We start from the raw sequence: 17,942 nt of genomic DNA on the forward strand, positions 1-17,942 counted from the left end.
CTGCATACAAACGGCCGTGTTAATCCAAGTCTCTCCGAGCATCTGGAGCCTCGACACAGTTTAAAGGGCTGGCTTGGTTTGCTCCGAGCTGGACTAGCGTCTGCAAACACACACGTGCATGCACACAAATGCGCACACACACGCACTGTCACAGCTATCTGGGACACCAGAAGGCCTCAGCAGAGCCAAGGCAGAGGCTGCCCACCTTGGCACCACGAGGTGGGGCTGTGCTGGCGCTTTGAGGGGAACAGAAATGGCAAGGGATGGAGAGGCGGAGATGGATGGGAGCGGGGGGGCTGGGGCACCTGGCGCGGGATAATAACCCTGGGAAAATGCCCGAAAATGCAGAGGGTGGAGGAGTGTGTGAATGAATTAAGGTGTGTACGCAAGTGTTTGGCTGTTGAAGGCGCCGGCCGATTGGAGCGCTTTGGCCTTATGTTGTTGTTGTTGTTGTTATGGCGTCATAGCTTGGCGGGGTGGGGGCTGCTTTTTACTCATGGGGGAACACTGTAGAAATTCCCTCTTAGCCTCTGTAGCGCTTTTCCTCTGAACAAATTTAAAAAAAAAAGTTACTCTCCAAATATCGAAAATCAATAGGCCTTTTTATTCCTCCAACAACTTTCCAGCCTATTTGAAAATCCATGAAAAATATGTTGGTAGGCTAAAGAATAAGCATCCAAAACAGAATCCAAACAAAGACAGCTGCTTTTTATTATCTTATATTTGTGTTTAATTATAATGGATCAAAAGGAAATTTTAATTGTGATAATAATGGAGAAATGATCACAAAAGGCAACTGAAGGTTTGCTGCATGTTTTACTTTTTTCGAAGTAGTCATCAATTTTTTTGTGTTCTAAATGTATTTTTGGCACTGATTTTAAAAAAATAACATTTCAGAAAAAAATTCCACCTGTTGCTGAACCCAACTCTTAAATAATGAATATTACTAAATGATTTACTATATTACATATCATAGCTATTATAGTATCAATAAAAAAAATGATATGCTAGAGAAACAAAACAAGTCCAATTTGTAATCAACAAAAAAAAAAAATCATCTGGAATTTTTAACTTAGATCTCATTTTTAAAAAAAAAAAGTAAAAATAAATGTGACCAATGTTATTTTCAACTGATCAAAATCGGCTAAAAAACGTCAGTTTTGACAAAATAATTTAGGTTTATACACAGACGTTAAGTAAATAAACCCTGTGGGTAATTACGCTGACCGTAAACTATATTTTGCAAACGTCAAACACGAACTTTTCTGCTTTGAGCTGTGCTATATTCAAACGTTCACAGCAGTGCCTCAAATAGAAACCCCTCCGTTGCTTTCCGACTATAAATCCAACTATTTCAGACTGTCGAGGATCCACTCAGAGGTCAAATGAGGTAGAAGGTAGCAAAGCCATTGATGTAGTTTGAAGCCCCCTCCCCCCTCCACCCCATCACACGCATGCACCCACATGATGTCGTCTTCTCTGCTTAGCACCGCAGATGCCCAAGTTGCCCTGCAACAGCTGTCTCACCATGTGCCCGACCAAGTGTTGCCACCCAATGGAGGGGAGAGGAAGTGAGGAGCAGCAGGAGGAGAAGGCGGGTGCAGGAAGGGAGGGGACAATGTCATGAATATTCATTTGGGCCATTTTGTTTCACTCTTTCTTTCCCCTTCCCATTAGGAGTAATAGCATTTTTTATCTTCGGGCAAAAATTTGGTGGTTGTGAGCAAAGCGTTAATCTCGATGTTTGTTTCATTGTTTGTCTGCGGTTTGGTGCTGGATTTGGTGGCACAGCCAGCACCCATGCAATATCCCCCCCATCCTGCACACCGCCCCCTCCTCCTGCTCCCCATTTCCCCATCGCAGGATGCCCCCCTGGTAGTATAACGAAAAGGGAGGGATTGGAAATTGATGGGCCGACCTCCGATTGGCGACCGACACTGTGGGCGACCAATAAGACGGTGAGGGAAGCATGGTAACAGCGGGTGGGGTATTTTCAAATGCAGACGCCGGTCCAAAAAGTCAGATGCCGTATCCAAACTCCATTCCAGCGATGGAACAAAATGGACGCCAGGCGTGGTGCGCCGCCATTTTGGGAGCGCTGCTTGGCGTACGCGAGCTGTGTTTCCTAATAACGATGACAAGAACAGTTTGAAATGGTGAGGTGACGACTCACACTGGCCTTAAGCCTCGCCAGCACCTCCCAAATAATGAATGACAATATATTATAAACAGTGGGCCGCAGTAACTCAGAGGCTTATCGTTAACGTACACCAAACGGCCATTACGAGATAAAAAAGCTCAGTGGTATTCATTTAGCAAGAAGTTTATTATTGGAGTGCTTATTTGCCATTTAGCTACATGGAAGTCAAAATATCAGACAAGTCCTCAGTCTTTGGACTGTGTTTTTTGGAAAATAATCTTACTGCCCCCCCCTCCCAATATTGCAATTATGATCTAATATGCAATTTTTTTTTCAAGGTCCAATATATGTTTATGTATTAAATATAGTATGCTTACTAAATTGGAATAATTCTTAAATAGCACCTAAAAATGAGTTAATAATGTGCTTACTTTTATCTTAAATTTAATGTTGATGTACTGGAAAAAGTACAACAAGGAGGTGTGCAAAACTCAAGGACAGATGGATGCAAATGTCGAGAACGGTGCCAGAAAAACGATGGCGCTGTCTATCTGCTGTCATACGCCATGCTAAATAAACGAGGATGAAGATCTCAAGTCAGATCCCAATAAAAGAAAAGAAACTTTGAGGGTGGAAAAAAAAAGTGGCGAGAAGCTCGTGTTGTGTTTGCTCGTTTAATTTTGAAAGGATGAAAGCAGACAGGCATAAAGAGGGGCAGACGCGGGGAGATCACAGCGTCGTGTCGCGTATTGGCGAGTAGCGTGCCGCACAGTCTGCCACCTAAAGCAATAAATCTGAAACAGCATAATAGATAAACGCAACTCGGAACACAAAATACCCTGCGAGGAAAATCTAATAAAAAACGGAGTGATTAAGTGGAATCAGAGCTCTTAGGCTCTATCTGGAGATGAGGAGGGAGTTTAGGGGGGGGGGGGGGTGTTCGCCACACAAAGACCTGAACGGGCCAACACAACAGATGAGAGAGCATAGGGACGGGGGCCCGGGAGAAGCAGAGAAGCGAACGACAGATAGACAGACAGACAGACAAACAGACAGAGGAAAGGAGCGATGGAGAAGAGAGACAAAGTGAGGGATGGATGGGGCAGTGGATCAGAGAGAGCCTCTAGTGTGTCTTGCTCTCCCTTTAAACCACAGCCAGGAAAACAGATTAGGACTCCGCTTTTCTCCTGGGGCAACACACACACACACACACACACATTCTCATTTTCCTCCACAACCATTCAAATAACTCCTCCCAACTTTGACACTGACCCGCCCCGCCCCGCCCAAAGTGGTGCTGATGCTGCCTCCACACTTTAAGGATGCTGCCAGCGTTTAGGCCCGTTTAGGTGGCCCACGCAGTGGTGGGTGATGTTTGCTCACCGTTTAGGACACAAAGATGCACAAACACACTTTGGAAAAGCAAGTGGGACAGTGTGTCCTTGATAGATAGAGTCCGTTGGGCATGCAACTGGATTTGGCAATTGATATAAGTGTGTGTGTGTGTTTGGTTTGATAACATACACACAACACAGAAGGAAGTGGAACAGGTTGAACGAGACATCGTTTCATAAGAGCAATAATCAAAATTAATATGCTTAGTTAAAGATGAAAGTGTCCGCTTCATCATGAAGAAGAGTGCTTCCTGGTGTTACGTCATTCATGATTACTGGGCGAAACTATTTTCAGCAAAAGTATGTGGAACATTCTCAAATCCTTGCCAACCTCTTCTTAATGTCAGATTGCTTTAGGCCTGTCGCATAAACATGAACAGGAGGCCAAAAGATTTCATTTGCTTTATTTTACAGCAGTTATTGTCATTGTTGTCAAAGCATTAGCGGGATAATATAAAAACAATTGCCAGGGAATACGAGTCATGGACGTACCCATTACCGTTTGATGAGGATCTGGATAAGTACTGTGGAAAAAAAAAAGTAGTTGTGTAGTTGTGCCCATTTTACTCTTTGCCTTCAAATTGCTTCAGGTAGAGAAGCTAAAACTTTGATCATTTGGAGGATTTTAAATAAAGTTATGTAAACGGTTCATCGGCGATCAAGAATAACTCAATTAATTGTTGCGCCTCGATTAGAGTCTCGGGGAAATGACTCAGAATAGAGACTGCAAAATGTTGTTCCTAACTATACAGAGCTCCAAAGAAATATGAATCCAAGTTCTTCTAAGCTTGTTTTAGAAGCATCCTGATTCGGGACATTCCCAGTGTGTGTGTAAGTGCGTGTGTGTGTGTGTGAACAACCTCCTGCAGGAAACCGCTGCTGCATGGCTTCCGAGTGTTAACCTCTCCAAGAGTGTGGAGTGGGAATGTGATGGGCTGGCAGCAGTGTGCTTGGAAAAAAAAAAAAAAGAAAGGAGGGCACCCTCCATCCTATTCCCCTGTGCCAGGGTTGAGCATTCCTCACCCCTCCAGAGGTAGCGAGGAGCCCCCTCCTCGCTCTCTCTCTCTTTTTTTCTCTCTTTCCCTCCTTCTATCACTCCCCTTTAATAATTCCCCTTCCGTCCGCACTTGCTTCAATTCTCAATCATTTCCTCGCTTGACTTCCTTCCTGCAACGATTCCCCCGCGCCTTTGTGGCCGATCTATTAGCATGGCTGCGGGTGAGCGTGCGGAGGTCCAACCGGGCCAACGTTTGGACATTTGTGATGCTAGACAACACTTGCGCACTGTGCCCAACTGGCTCGCCCGCTAAAACAAAAAGGGCCTTGTTTGTTTCCTCCTCTCGTTCGCCTTGCTGCACTCCGCAAATGGAGGCACAAATATCTCAGGACTGTTTTTTTTTTCTTGTTTCATCTGAGAGTTACGATTTTGTAGTAGAAGAAATCGATGTTTATTGAATTGGACTGTTGACTAATGGGAGGCACTTCATGTACGGGAAAAAATAGTCCAATGCTAACATGTTTCCCCTCATGAATTATTAGCATAGATCTAGCTGTGGAAAGATTTAAGAAAAGAAAAGAAAGTGAGTTGTATGTTCTACTTTCCTTTTCTCATCTCATTTGAGCTTTTACTAAGCTTGAAGGCCGCATTGAATGTTTTTTTTTTTTTTTTTTGGCCATGCTGACAAAATTTTGAAATTTTAAAAATGATTATCCTCACATTCCTCCTCACTCGTACTTTTCCACAGTTTCATGATTGACTAAAAAAAAAAAAAATGTTTTTTTGGCTGGTTGTTGTGTGTTGTTTAGCATACTAATGAGAATGCCCATAATGCAAAAAACAATTTTGAAAGATTTCTAGTAGTTTATTCTTTTTCTAGATGAGTTATGCTGTTTTGGTATGATAATATATCTTTTTAGTACTGGAGATTTGATTTGAAATAAGACTATTTTCCAGATATCCTACGAATGGCCTTGATTGCGTTTTTTGTGGGGTGATAGTCGATCGCAAAAAGACGTTGTAAATATGTTAATATTGGTAATATAGTTTTTGAACTTTTTCTACCAGGTTCAAAAAATGACAAATTGTAAAAATACAGTAAAGTCTATGTGTATTCCCAAAAAGTAGCCTCTAATATCGCTAATTATAAGCCACTGTACAGGATGCATTATTATGCTTGAATATGGAAAATAAAAAACACAGCATTAAATAAAAACATACGGCACTCAAGTTAATGCTTAATTTTGATAGATTTAATTGTTTATTGTTTAATTTGATGTTAAGAGAGCATGCCGCTGCCTTTTGAAATTCCTCCAGCATCAGTTGTCACTTAATTCTTGTACCCTTTCAACTTAAACCCCGCTTATTTGATTTTATTATTTGTATCATTGTGCAACAAATAGGGTTTTGTCAAAATTTCTTGGTGGTTTCATTTTATGAGCTCCGTATGTGAAGCATATTAAATTACCTGTCGCTGGTTATCTATAGCGTTCTTGGCTCGATACTTGAACACATATTAAATTCAATATGTGCAAAAGTGTTGATAATAAGTGTTTTGAGGTTATAGAAGTTTTGCTGGTGTGTAGTGACCAAGTGCTTCAAGGATGTGTGAATGGGCTTGGACTTTCTGAAGCTGATTGGGCCTCTGTGTACATTTCAGGCATTACAGGACTGTTCATTTTTTATTTTATTGCATGAGAGAGGCATTTTTTAATTATTATTTGTATTTTTTTCGTTTGTCAAGAAAGCATTGTTGCTGCACAAAGCCCAGCAACAGCATGTATGAAATAAGCAAAACGAGGTCAATAACAAACAACATATGGCGTCATGGCGAGGCACCATACATTATTATTTAAGCCACATTAATTGTGCGTGTGTGCCCCCAATTTTGCATTATTGATTAAAGTCTTATGTTTTAATCAACAAAAGAATTTTTTGATGAAAGCGTTTATATATACCACCTCTTCCATCTTTAGATTTAAATTGGATTAAATATCCTGTAAGGATTTGGTTGCTACAGGAAATTGATTTTAACATGTGTATTTGATCTTACTTATTGATTATATATGATATCAGTGAGTATTACCTACAATGTTTAATACTGACTCTAAAGAAAACAGATTTTTATTTTAATGAAAAAAAGAGCTTGGGCCTTCAGTGACACAGACTGCCAAAAGGACCTCGTATCACAAAAGATATGAATGGAGATTGCCATTTGATTATATTTAATTCATAATTACATATAGGTCTATATTTATTTAAAATTAATCTTGAGAGATGCAGTTTGGTACCCCCCTACACCCCTCAAGCAACTAAACTGGAATTTCTCCAAACAGGCCAATTTCCTTTACCGCAGCTCCCATTCACTAAGCGTCTACATCAAGAATGGCATAATAATAATAATAATAATAATAATAATAATAATAATTAATTATCGTGCACTTTTAATTGGCAGGTTTTTGTTTATCTTCACAATGTTTATTTGGGGAGAACAGGCAAAATTAATTAACATTAAAGACCAGTAAATAAATTTACAGATTCAAATGAATTAAGTCAGTTGCACTCCTCAGCAATTTTAATCTTTAAAATAACAGTAAATAAATACAATGGAAAAAATACCCCAAATGAATTTTGAAGGGAAAAAGTCTCACATCAGAGACACAATATAAAATGAATAAAACAACGTATAATTGTTTCTCTTATTGTAAAATAAAGTCGCCTAAATAATGTTTGATTAATTTTTGTCAACAAACTAGAAAAAAAATCTGAAGTGTGTAAAAAACATTTTTTGTAAACATTATAAAAGATTATTTTGTGTGTAGGTTTGTGTGTGCGTGTGTAGGTTTGTGTGTGTGTGTGTGTGTGTGTGTGTGTGTTTGTGTATGTGTGTGTGTGTGTCACGAGGCCTCCTCGCACATCATCCTGCTGCACTTCCACACTCCTAAAGTTAAATAATACAAATGAGGCCATATAACCCCCCCCCAAAAATTACAAATTCGATTGGATAATAAATAATTGACGTGACCAAATGTGAGAGGAGGTCATCTGTAAATTATTGAGGAGCCGTCATATTGCAGGAATGTCTGCATGAAAGGCAGATAACGACACATGCACAATTTGTGCAAATCAGAATTTAAGTGCACATTTTGCATAAATCAGAATTCAAGTAAGGATTGGTGAGGTGTTAAAATATATGACAAGGCAGAGCACAAATGTAAAGCTTTTTTGAATCACCATTTGGGAATATTTATTAAATGTAGTGTTCATCAATATAATCAACTTGATCTATTTGTTTGTATGACACACTGACCAAAATGGTCCTTTTCCTGTATTATTATTATTATTATTATTATTATTATCTTGGTACTGAAGTGTGGAGAGGAAGGGGCTTTGCATTCTATAACAGCTTTTGGTCAAACCCAAGTTTGTAGTCTTTCATGCATTTATAAGAATTGCAAAAAAAAAACTTTGATTGGTCGTGTGCACATATATTGTTGATATAAATTGATTTATAGCAAAATATTCAAATGAAAGATTCCTCACTGGGACTCAAGGCTAACTAAAATTGATCATGCCCGACTCTTATGACAAAAAAAACAATGGAAGAGCCAACATTTCAATGTGAACCAAAATATCAGTTTCACCCAAAGCCTTAATTTTGGGGACCTCCTGCTGTAGAAGCGAAAACTTTTCTTGGCGCACTTTGCCTCCTGATTGCGCCACATCTGAGCCGTGCGACTCGCGCACAGACTCACACGCGGGGCGGGAGGAAGCCTAATCCCCGCCGGTGCTCCTAATGCTCCTAAAGCCGGCAGCTGCTCGCCGTGCCCGCTCCGCAAACTCCGCACGGCGTTTATTAATAATTCACCCCTCCTCCTTACCTTCACAGTAAATAACCACTTTGTGGTGCGCGCAAACTGTGCGTGTGTGTGTGTTTGCGGTGCGCTATTTTGTGGATGCTCGTTGTTGTTAACAATATTACGCACCAATCTTTTTGAATGCATCGATTCGGCAGCAGCTCTTTCATCTTTAAGGGGGGAGGCGGTGAGGAAACAAGGGTGCCCCCCCACCCCAGTCGACGTGCAACTGCGCGTTGGGATCCACGCACATACACACGCGGGGAGAGAGAAAGAGAGAGAGAGACAGAGTGGGAAAGAGAAAGAGAAAGAGAGAGAGCGAGGTGCGAGTCTAAACAGATCGGGCGCACTACGCGCGAAGCGGCCAACACTTAATAATATTTTTTCTAAGTAGCCAGACAGAGCACAAAGGCACACCGACTTACTGTGCATCCCGTTCCATTTGTATTTTCCACTTTTTTGCGTGCGAGGAGCAGAAGCGGAGCAGTCTGCACAACTTTGGCCGCACGTACGACGACACTTTTGGCGCGGACGTCTCGCAGCATGGCCGAGCGGCGTTGAAAACCCTCGAAAAGATTTTTTTTTTTTCTCCCGGTCGTCTTTTTTTGCTGCATTCTCGCGGAGTGGACTCACTTTTTGCGAGTCTCTGATTATTGTGTGTGTGTGTCTATGTGTGGAGGCTTCCGGCAACATCCAAGAGAGCAAGTCTAAGTCCCTCTCTCACTTTTTTTTTGGAAGCTGAACTTTTTAAGGAAAATGGGGCATTGAGAGTGTTGGCAGATCTCCCTGCGCTATAATGGTACGTGCTGTGTAACTCAATAGTTTGCCTTTGTTGGCTACGTGGACACGAGTGTGTGTGCGTGCGTGTGAGTGTGTGTGAGTGAGAGAGAGAGAGTGAACGTTCAACTAAACGTTGTTTGGCTGCGTTTGAGCTTTTGAGCATTTTGGATGCAGGCCTGTGCACACACCTGAGTGTGTATCTGTGTGTGTTTAGATCAAGCAGTGGCGCTATTTATTTCATTTTTGAGAAATTATCCAAGTGCCTAAATTGGAGGAAAAGATACAACAATTAGATTCATGCTTATTATTAATTCTATAATAGAATTTTTCCCAAGAGTTTTCTATGAGGTGGGTTAAAAGAAGAGCAAGCCAGATGAACTGATTTAACAGGCTGTTTGTGGCCCGCCGGCCGCAGGTTTCTCACCCTGTCTAAACTGTTAAGGCAGTGATGATTGAAAATGAGATTGACATTTTTTGATATAGCTGATCTGTTTAGAGAGAGCTGTGAAAAGGATGCAGATTGAACATCTTAGATATCATTATCGAGTTATCAGGTTTTTTTTATCTGTACCGCTGAGCACTTCATTTGTGTACTTGACGACACGCTGCAGACTAGCATGCAGGGGGCGGGGAGGTGAGGCACACAGAGAGTCTTTGTAACCCCCCTGAACAAGTGTTTTAATAGCCCCAAAGAGGATGTGAAAGCACCAATGTCGAACTATGGAAATTAGGCAAACCTTGTCCCGAGTTTTTTTTTTTTTTTTTATCCTGCAGCAACCCGCAAATGCCGGAAGATCAAACTTGAGAAAATAAAAGATAATGAAGATTTGATAAATTTTTCTGTTTGTCATCAGATGGGCACTGCATTCAAAAGCATGCCACTCTAAAATATTTTTTGGCTTATGAAAGAATAAAAAGAAATTAGAAAAATTAAAATAAAAAAGCATCCATATTTTGCATTGGGCAGTACAATATGATACCACTCATGCGATTCATAGGATAATTTAATACCAATACGATCCAATGAATGACGATAATGGCTTGTGTTCGTAATTGTCACAGAGCAAAATACAAAAAAATAGCTGTTGAGATTACGTATATAAAGGACCTTTATTAAATATTTCCCAAGAGGCCTCATCTCAAATTCATTTGAGTTCAACCTGCAATTTCTTCATATTCCAACCAGGGTGCCATGGAAAAAAAAAATGTTCTTTCGAATTTACCAGCAATCTCTCTATGACAGCGACATATAATGACAAGCAGGACAATTAAATGCCCCACCACTAGATGGCAGATGGTCAAATTAACCCACGAATCCACCTGTTGCTATACATACAACAGTACATACAGATTATTTGAGATTTTTCATCTTTGAGTTATGAACTGAAGTCAAGCGTAGCGTCATACAAGTATTTAAAGATTCAACAGCCAAAGCAATCAAAACCTTTCCAGAGGCAAGATAGGATGATAACTAACTCCCATATTTAATTTCGCTACCAAATCCATTTTGTGCCAAGATGGTGTTGCATAGCAGAACATCATAATCATCATCATAAAGGGGGCGGGGCTGGCACGCCACCTTCATTATTCCATGGGATTAAAAGGATTGTTATTTCAGATAAGATATAACCGAGTGAGCTATTTCATACAGTGTTGATTTCTTCAGTCATGCTATGTGCGCTGTAATACAACTCCTTATTTCCTGCCCTTTCCTATTAACGTGGCAAAAAAAGGATAACACCTTTAACGACACAAAAGGAGGAGGATTGTACTAGTCCAGACCTCTTTGTTAAAAGCGTTTGCAGACCACGAGTGAAGAGTTGTAAAATGCCTTGATGTCATCACGTTGGGAAAGTTAGGAGAGTGAAGATTAGGTGGTTGCGGGTTCGATTGTGTCTGGAGTTTGCATGTTCCCCCCGTGCCTGCGTGGGTGTTTTCTGAGTATTCTGGTTTCCTCCTACATTCCAGAAACATTTATAGTAGGTGAATTAAGCGCCCTAAATTTTCCAGTGTGAATGGTTGTCGGTCTATTTGTGCCCTGTGATTGGCTGGCGACCAGTTCAGGGTGACCCTAAAATGTTTTGCATGGTTGTACAATTGTGTCGCTTATGTTGCTTATATTTTACATACATACATTTCATATTTGGAGTTTATATCATTGTTGCTGGGTTAAGGGGTCAAAAATCAAATTATTTCATTCATTCTTTGTTTTTTCAATGAGTCAACCAAACAATGGATTATCCAAAATATTTTCTGGGAATTGGCATCGCCCGCCCTTGAAATGCGTATCATGACAGAGCTATATTACAGCGCCACATTTTGCAATAAAACACTTTTCCGGAAAACAAATGTAAAAATGATCCATTTTGATCTATATTGTCTATTAAAAATAAAATAAACACATTTTATTGAGGACGCTATGGTTCAAAAATCTGATATTTTGTCACGTCGACGTTACATTTTGGCATAACAATCCAACTTTTTCCATGACCGTGCTACATTTTGCCTCAAAAATGTGTGGTTTGGCCCGTGTGAAGTTCCTGGCTAAGGCCACACTGGGAAGTAAGGCCAGTGGAACTCGGGTTTATCTGGTGTACAGAGGTGGTGTGGAGTGCAAGCAGCGTGGCAGCAAAAAATGTTGCGGCCTGGAACCTTCCGTGTTACAATTGGCACGCCATTATCTAAAGGCAGCAGTTACGGACGAGCCTGTCGAGCAAGATCATGATAGTTTACAGGCGGCGTGCCAGCCTGAGCTGATGTTCAGGTGTGTCACAATGTGTGCAAACTTGTTTCCCTCGTAGAATGTTATCTGCTTGACTTTCAGGATCCGCTCAGGTGCCCCCACCTACTTAATAGCACACTAGAATTTAACTTTGTTGTGTCGCCAGTGTCCTCATTTAGCACTCCTGCAGGGAAAGTACAGACGCAGGCCAGATAGGAAAGCACTAAGTAGGGATTATCGATATCCCTTTTTTTTTTTTTCCCAGACAGCTACCAGTACGAGAACTCTACTGACGAATAGTCACCGACACCGATACTAAGTAACCGATACCAGGTGTACTTTTAATTTGTATTAAACCAATGTCATCTAACTTTGAAGACCTTTTATTTTTTTTTCTGACAAAAGGCAGAACAGTCACGTTGCGATAGTTCAAAATAAAATAGAAATAAAATCACTCTGATTTAGGATTCATTTGTAATTATTGATTATATTTTTAATTAAATAAAAATTGTGTCCCAAAACGTCCTGCTTATGAAAATGCTGTTATGCCTGGAAAGTGATAAAAAATATATATTTAGCCACAAAAAAAAATTACAAAAAATTACATTAAGGAATGAAAATTCCCGCTTAATTATTTTATTTGCCAACCATAGGTTAAGTTTTGGTAAGCAAATTTATCATTTTATTATTTTAATTTTGGAATGTCCTTGTTTTTTTTCTCAAAGCAATTATATTCATCCATAAAGATTCATATATTTGTGCATTTTCTGTACTGATTTAAAATCTGTTTTGGAGTAAAGAGAAAGAAATTAATATGGATTCATCGATTAATGGGCTAAATAATTGATAGATTAATCGACTATTAAAATTATCGTTAGTTGCACCCCGAAATATAATTGGGTTAGCTCAAAGTATGTTTACTACTAATTTCAGTAACTATGCTGTAAGAACGGGCTTGGCCGTACTTGTGACCTCCATCACCCTCAAGTGGAGTGAAATCATTAAGGCCCACTCATTCATCTACTCACCCTCATTTTTTAAAGGAACCCCATCCGATTCTCATCTTCTTTCTCACCCCCGTTCATCCTCCTCTTGAGACGTCGGTGTGAAAAATAGCATTTTTCCAACATATCTCCCCGAGGTAGCTTTGGCAGGCGCTCACACGGCGGCCGCGTCTGCCTTTCAAACATCCCCCTCGCACTCGGCGGAACAGATCGCCGGTGACGCCCGCCTACCTGTCCGTCCGGTGTCTTTTGAAGAGGTAGCCATCTTTTGCAGCTTAGCTGGACTTTCTTTGTGTGTGCATTTGTGCGTGCACACCCAATCTTCCATTGTCCCCTTCTTTTTTTCAACCTGACCTTCAACATGGACAATTCATGCTCATGGCTAACAAATCAGGCTAATAAAAACACACTTGCCTCACCTCCAAAGAATTTGCCCATACGGTGCGGAATAATACTGTACAGGAGTGACAAAGAGGACGTAAAATAAAAAGCCCTTCTTTTGTTATACCTTTACAAAACGACCCATCAGATGGCTGAGACGAACAAAAAGTTGAAAACAAAATCCAAATCGCATCCTCATGCATATTTCTTGAGTGGGGGAAATGTGTCTCAATTAACACATTTGCATGGGGTGATGATGGCGGACTCCAAATAGGTCACTGACTCAATCTCCCGCCTCCGAATCTTCCCTCTAAAATGTTAATTAAGGAGGGCTTTGAGATTTTTTTGCTCAGGGCTGGCCATATGGGCCGGGCATATGTTATATGTATATATAGTACAATTTATAATTCATACAGCACTGCAGGAGGGAGCGTTTGAGGCAGTGCATTTTTTTTTTTTTTTTTTTACTACAAAGGGGAGTCAGTATGTTCGGGCCTCCCAAGTGGCAGGTAGCGGAGCTTAGCCCATTTATTAGTTTCATGTTATTCACTGTTCCACAATGGGATCAACACCTGTTTCTCTGGCGAATGACTTAAAAGAGCATTAGAATGGCTGAGTGCCTCTTGCTTAATAGGAAATGAATGCAAGACATCTATTGTGTTTTCACTCAGATTACATGATGTTCCATTCAAATGTAGTCTGTATCAGGCGTGTGGAATCTCTTCTGTCAGGGGTCAGTTTAGTCCTCCAAGGGCCTGCTGACTTCAATTCTGTTCCCAATATTTTGCCTTGTCATCGTTATTGTGATAATGTATGCAATCAATGAGAGGGATGTTGGTTGTTTTTGCACAATATAGATACAACCTGATGTAGGTCTTCGTTATACTGTTTCTGTAAATATGTCATGTTCTGCTGCTCTATCACACTTCATGGTTTATTTGTAAACAGCGGGGATTTCCAAGTTTAATTGGTCCCGTGACCACACATAAAAAAAAGTGTTTTTCCCAATAGCCCTCTTCTGTATTGTACTTTATAAAACGTAGAGTAATAGAATTGAGTAAAATGTAAAATTTCAAATGGTTTGTGCAGCATGATTAAGCTATCGCACTGCTCTATTTGATGTGTGCACCTTGGCCGCTAGGAGGCAGTATAATGTATATGTGCAGGTACATAACAGTAACAACAGCTTGGAAAGTGACGGAATAATTAGGGGTTTTTTTCACAGTGGATAAATAATTTATGGCTGGATCGGTTTTGAAAAATAATCAAATTGCAATTTGAAAGTTGCTTTCTACTCCATTGTGATTTGATTTGAATTTCATTAATTGTGAGTATTGTTATATTGTCTGTCCACATGTGTTGCTCCTCCATTTGTATTGAAATCATCCGTTGCTTAAAGGGTTTTAGCTCACAGTGACATCAATGCAAGTTTCATGAGCCCATCTAAGGCGTTTTTTTGCATTGAGCAGACTTTCATTTAAGACCAAACCATTTGGTCGGTTTAAATACACAATCCCTAAGTCAGTTTATACGTCGTTTTGCAGTAAACTTAAACTGGCTGTGGCAATATACAGCTAAAAACCTAAATTTTGAAGACTCGTTCACTATCTGCCAAATTGCTTGTTGCTGTAAAACTGAGTTGAGTTCACTTGTTTAGGAAGGGGAGTAAAACTGTGAAGTTATTTTTTAGGATGGTCTCAGCCGTTACGAAGCAAATCCACCCTTCCCTTATGATTTGCTGTAAAAATGTTTTAAGATTAAAAAAATAAGATTCAGGGGGGACCAAGGAAAGCAACCCCTGATTGATTATTTGATTGTCATAGCAATGGAGTCCAAAAACATTTGTCCTTATATTGCCTTTGGAAATGGATGTTGCCTTGGACATCCCCAACTGAGCCAGTTGTCCCACTGCCACCCTCCTACCACACGTATTAATCATCAAAATGGGCCGCGGCAGCCAATGGCAACGACTCCATCGACGTCACTTTTAGGCTCCGTGTCGGCCAATCGGGTGAGGCTTGACGCCGCACCTGACCTTGTCTCCGGCCAAGACGAGCCAATCACAGAATCCGCATCGCACACCTGATTTACCGCGCTCCGGTTGGCTGGCGACCGCTCCTGTACAGGTGCCACAAATCTGGGCGTCCAATCGAATGCAATGTGGCCTGGCAGAGGACGACGTCGTATAATACGGTGCGACGCAGTCGCTTCTTATCAGCAGGCCTCGATCCCGCCATCCAGTCGGAACAATGGCCAGTGTGTTTCCCCTGTAAGCAATGTTTATGCACTAATAAAGATGATTAGAAAATCACACAATTGCCAAAAAATGGAAGGTTTGTGAGTGCAGATTATCTGTAATAAAACAGCAAGGGTGGAGGGGGGGGGGGGGGGGCGCAAAGGCCTCTCATTGCGAAGGATATGAATAGCCTTTGTTTTCGCCACAACTCGCGGCTGTGCGGTCTGCCAGCGTCTGGCTCTTATTATGGGGTTTGTGTCTGTGCGTCTGCTTAAGTGGCACGCACGTGGACGCCCGTGTGCATGCGTGCCGGCATGTGTATGTAAATATGTGCAGGTGATTATAGTTTTTTTTTTTTGTATGTAGCCATTTAAACAATGTCCTGGTGTCGTCGCTGAATAAATGTGTCACGGGGTCCCGGCTGGCACAAGAGCGCCTGTTTGCTTTTTTATCCGTTAAAGTTGTGAAATGAAATAGGATTTCGCAGAACGCCGCCGCGGCTGTGGGATTTGGGCTCCCTTCGGCTAAGCGGAGCCGGGATAGCTTGATCCAATCAGCGGCACCGACTGCGAGGAGAGCCCATTTCACAGTGCCCGGCTCTGCCAGAAGTCTGTCTTGCTGGCCTGCTTGAATTAGAATACAAATGAAGCTCGCTGAATGCATACATACATGTATGTATACAGAGCTGTACTTCCACACCGGGGTGGATTGAGATGACGCTCAAGCTTTGCTCTGTCTGGAGAAAATAAACATTTGCAAAGACGTAGTTTTCAAATGACGATGTAAATTTGAAGTGACGTTTCCACACTTGTTTTTTTTTTTTAAAGCGCTTGACACAAAGGAGATATTTTACTTCCTCCCAAGGTTAGATTGACAGCATACTCGTTAATAGCAGAAAATATCACTTAATTAAGTAACGTCATGCCTGCGTGAGCATGAATCCAATTGAAAAATTTCCAACCTCAACTTTAAAGGTTAGCAGGATTATTAACTGCCTAACCAGATGTCTCAAAACACAAAGATCCGCATTTTTCTCATTTGTCAATTATTTTGGGCTATTTTTCTGCCCCTCACACATAACCAATTTTGATAATGACTATTTCATTTTTTTTTTTTCCTCTGTTTTGCAGGCTACCGACGCTTACCTGGTGAACGACGATCCTGTCAGAGGCCCAGGCGTGCCTGAATGTTTCCTTGTGTCTGATACATACAGGGTATATATACACAAACACACTCACACACACACACGAACGCACACGCGTACATGCACAAAATCGAATGAACCGCGTACACAAGGGATTCATTTTCTGGCCATACAAACAAGCCGAGTGGATAAAAATGATCTACTCTACCTTGACTCACTGTGGTTGCAATTTTTTTATTTTTTTTTTGACAACCTCATGCCCCCCAACAACATATTTAACACATTCAGCACAATGCATGTTCTCACAGAAATTTAGATGAATCTTCTGTGACTGATTGGGACAATTTTACATTACCACTGGCTTCAAACAATTTCAAATGTTAGTATGAATTTCTTTTGCATGAAAATTGGAACCAAGCGTTCCAACTGAGTTCTCCAACATTGTGTTGCATGTTGCATACCGCCAGTGTCATTTTCGTCCAAAAGTCTCATCCCGTAAGCCATAAAATGATGCATTACGAATTCCTTGGCATGCATGAATGCACCTTAAAATTGCGACTTTTCTGCTGTACATTTCATTTTTTTCCCCATGTATCACTCTGTAATGCGGATTTGTTAAGGCGTATTTTCATTTTTAATGGGACTAGACGTGTTCCCAGCTAAAGCACAATAAAGTATTGTGAAAGAATTTTACAAGTGTTTTAAACACATTTTAAGTATATCCCACAATATAAATCAGTGGCTTTACCCTCAAATTGTTATAATTACCTTTTGTAGGATTTTTGACATTTGCTTATTAAATTCCTTATAATAGCAATTTTCCCCTGTCATAATTCATTTTGGCCTTGATACGACTTCATACAATTATTGACAGGACGTGCTTCATGAAGATGTACACATCTTGTTGTATATAAACAAAAAAACGTGATATAATCCAAAGCAGCCGGACTGAAAACGTGAGCTGCCATTACACACGGTACACACTTAAAAAGCAGCAGGCCCGCCACATTGCACACAGACACACACACATGCACACTCACTGAGATTGCAAACAGACCCATAACGTCTCCTGCGTACGAGATGCTTGTTAGCCGTAATAGCCAGTCTGACTGCATATGTAGTGTACGTCCATGACTGGTACGCTGACATAAACAGCATTTGAAATGAAGCCACAACAAGCCGTCTCACACGTTTGGCCCGCTAATGGCGATATCAGCCTTGGCTTTTAACGTACAGCGTAACCACAGGAGATGGTAAACATAAAATGCGCGGCCAGCGGCGCGTGTC

At 40.9% G+C, this 17,942-nt stretch overlaps 1 protein-coding gene across 12 annotated transcripts in view; it reads left to right on the plus strand.

Moving 5' to 3' along the window:
* The first annotated feature begins 8,500 nt into the window (after positions 1 to 8,500).
* Positions 8,501 to 17,942, plus strand: part of nfixa (nuclear factor I/Xa) — a 97,343-nt gene continuing 87,901 nt past the window's right edge. Inside the window, exons 1-2 of one of the 12 annotated variants that reach the window (XM_049721080.2) lie at positions 8,501 to 9,187; positions 16,642 to 16,725. In XM_049721080.2, coding sequence (XP_049577037.1) covers positions 9,185 to 9,187; positions 16,642 to 16,725 — 87 coding nt within the window. In that variant the 5' untranslated portion in view covers positions 8,501 to 9,184. The remainder of the gene's footprint in view (positions 9,188 to 16,641; positions 16,726 to 17,942) is intronic. The other 11 variants (XM_049721078.2, XM_049721083.2, XM_049721075.2 and 8 more) reach the window with 11 other exon arrangements.

The sequence above is a fragment of the Syngnathus scovelli genome, chromosome 5, assembly GCF_024217435.2.
Source record: "Syngnathus scovelli strain Florida chromosome 5, RoL_Ssco_1.2, whole genome shotgun sequence".
Lineage (NCBI taxonomy): Eukaryota > Metazoa > Chordata > Actinopteri > Syngnathiformes > Syngnathidae > Syngnathus > Syngnathus scovelli.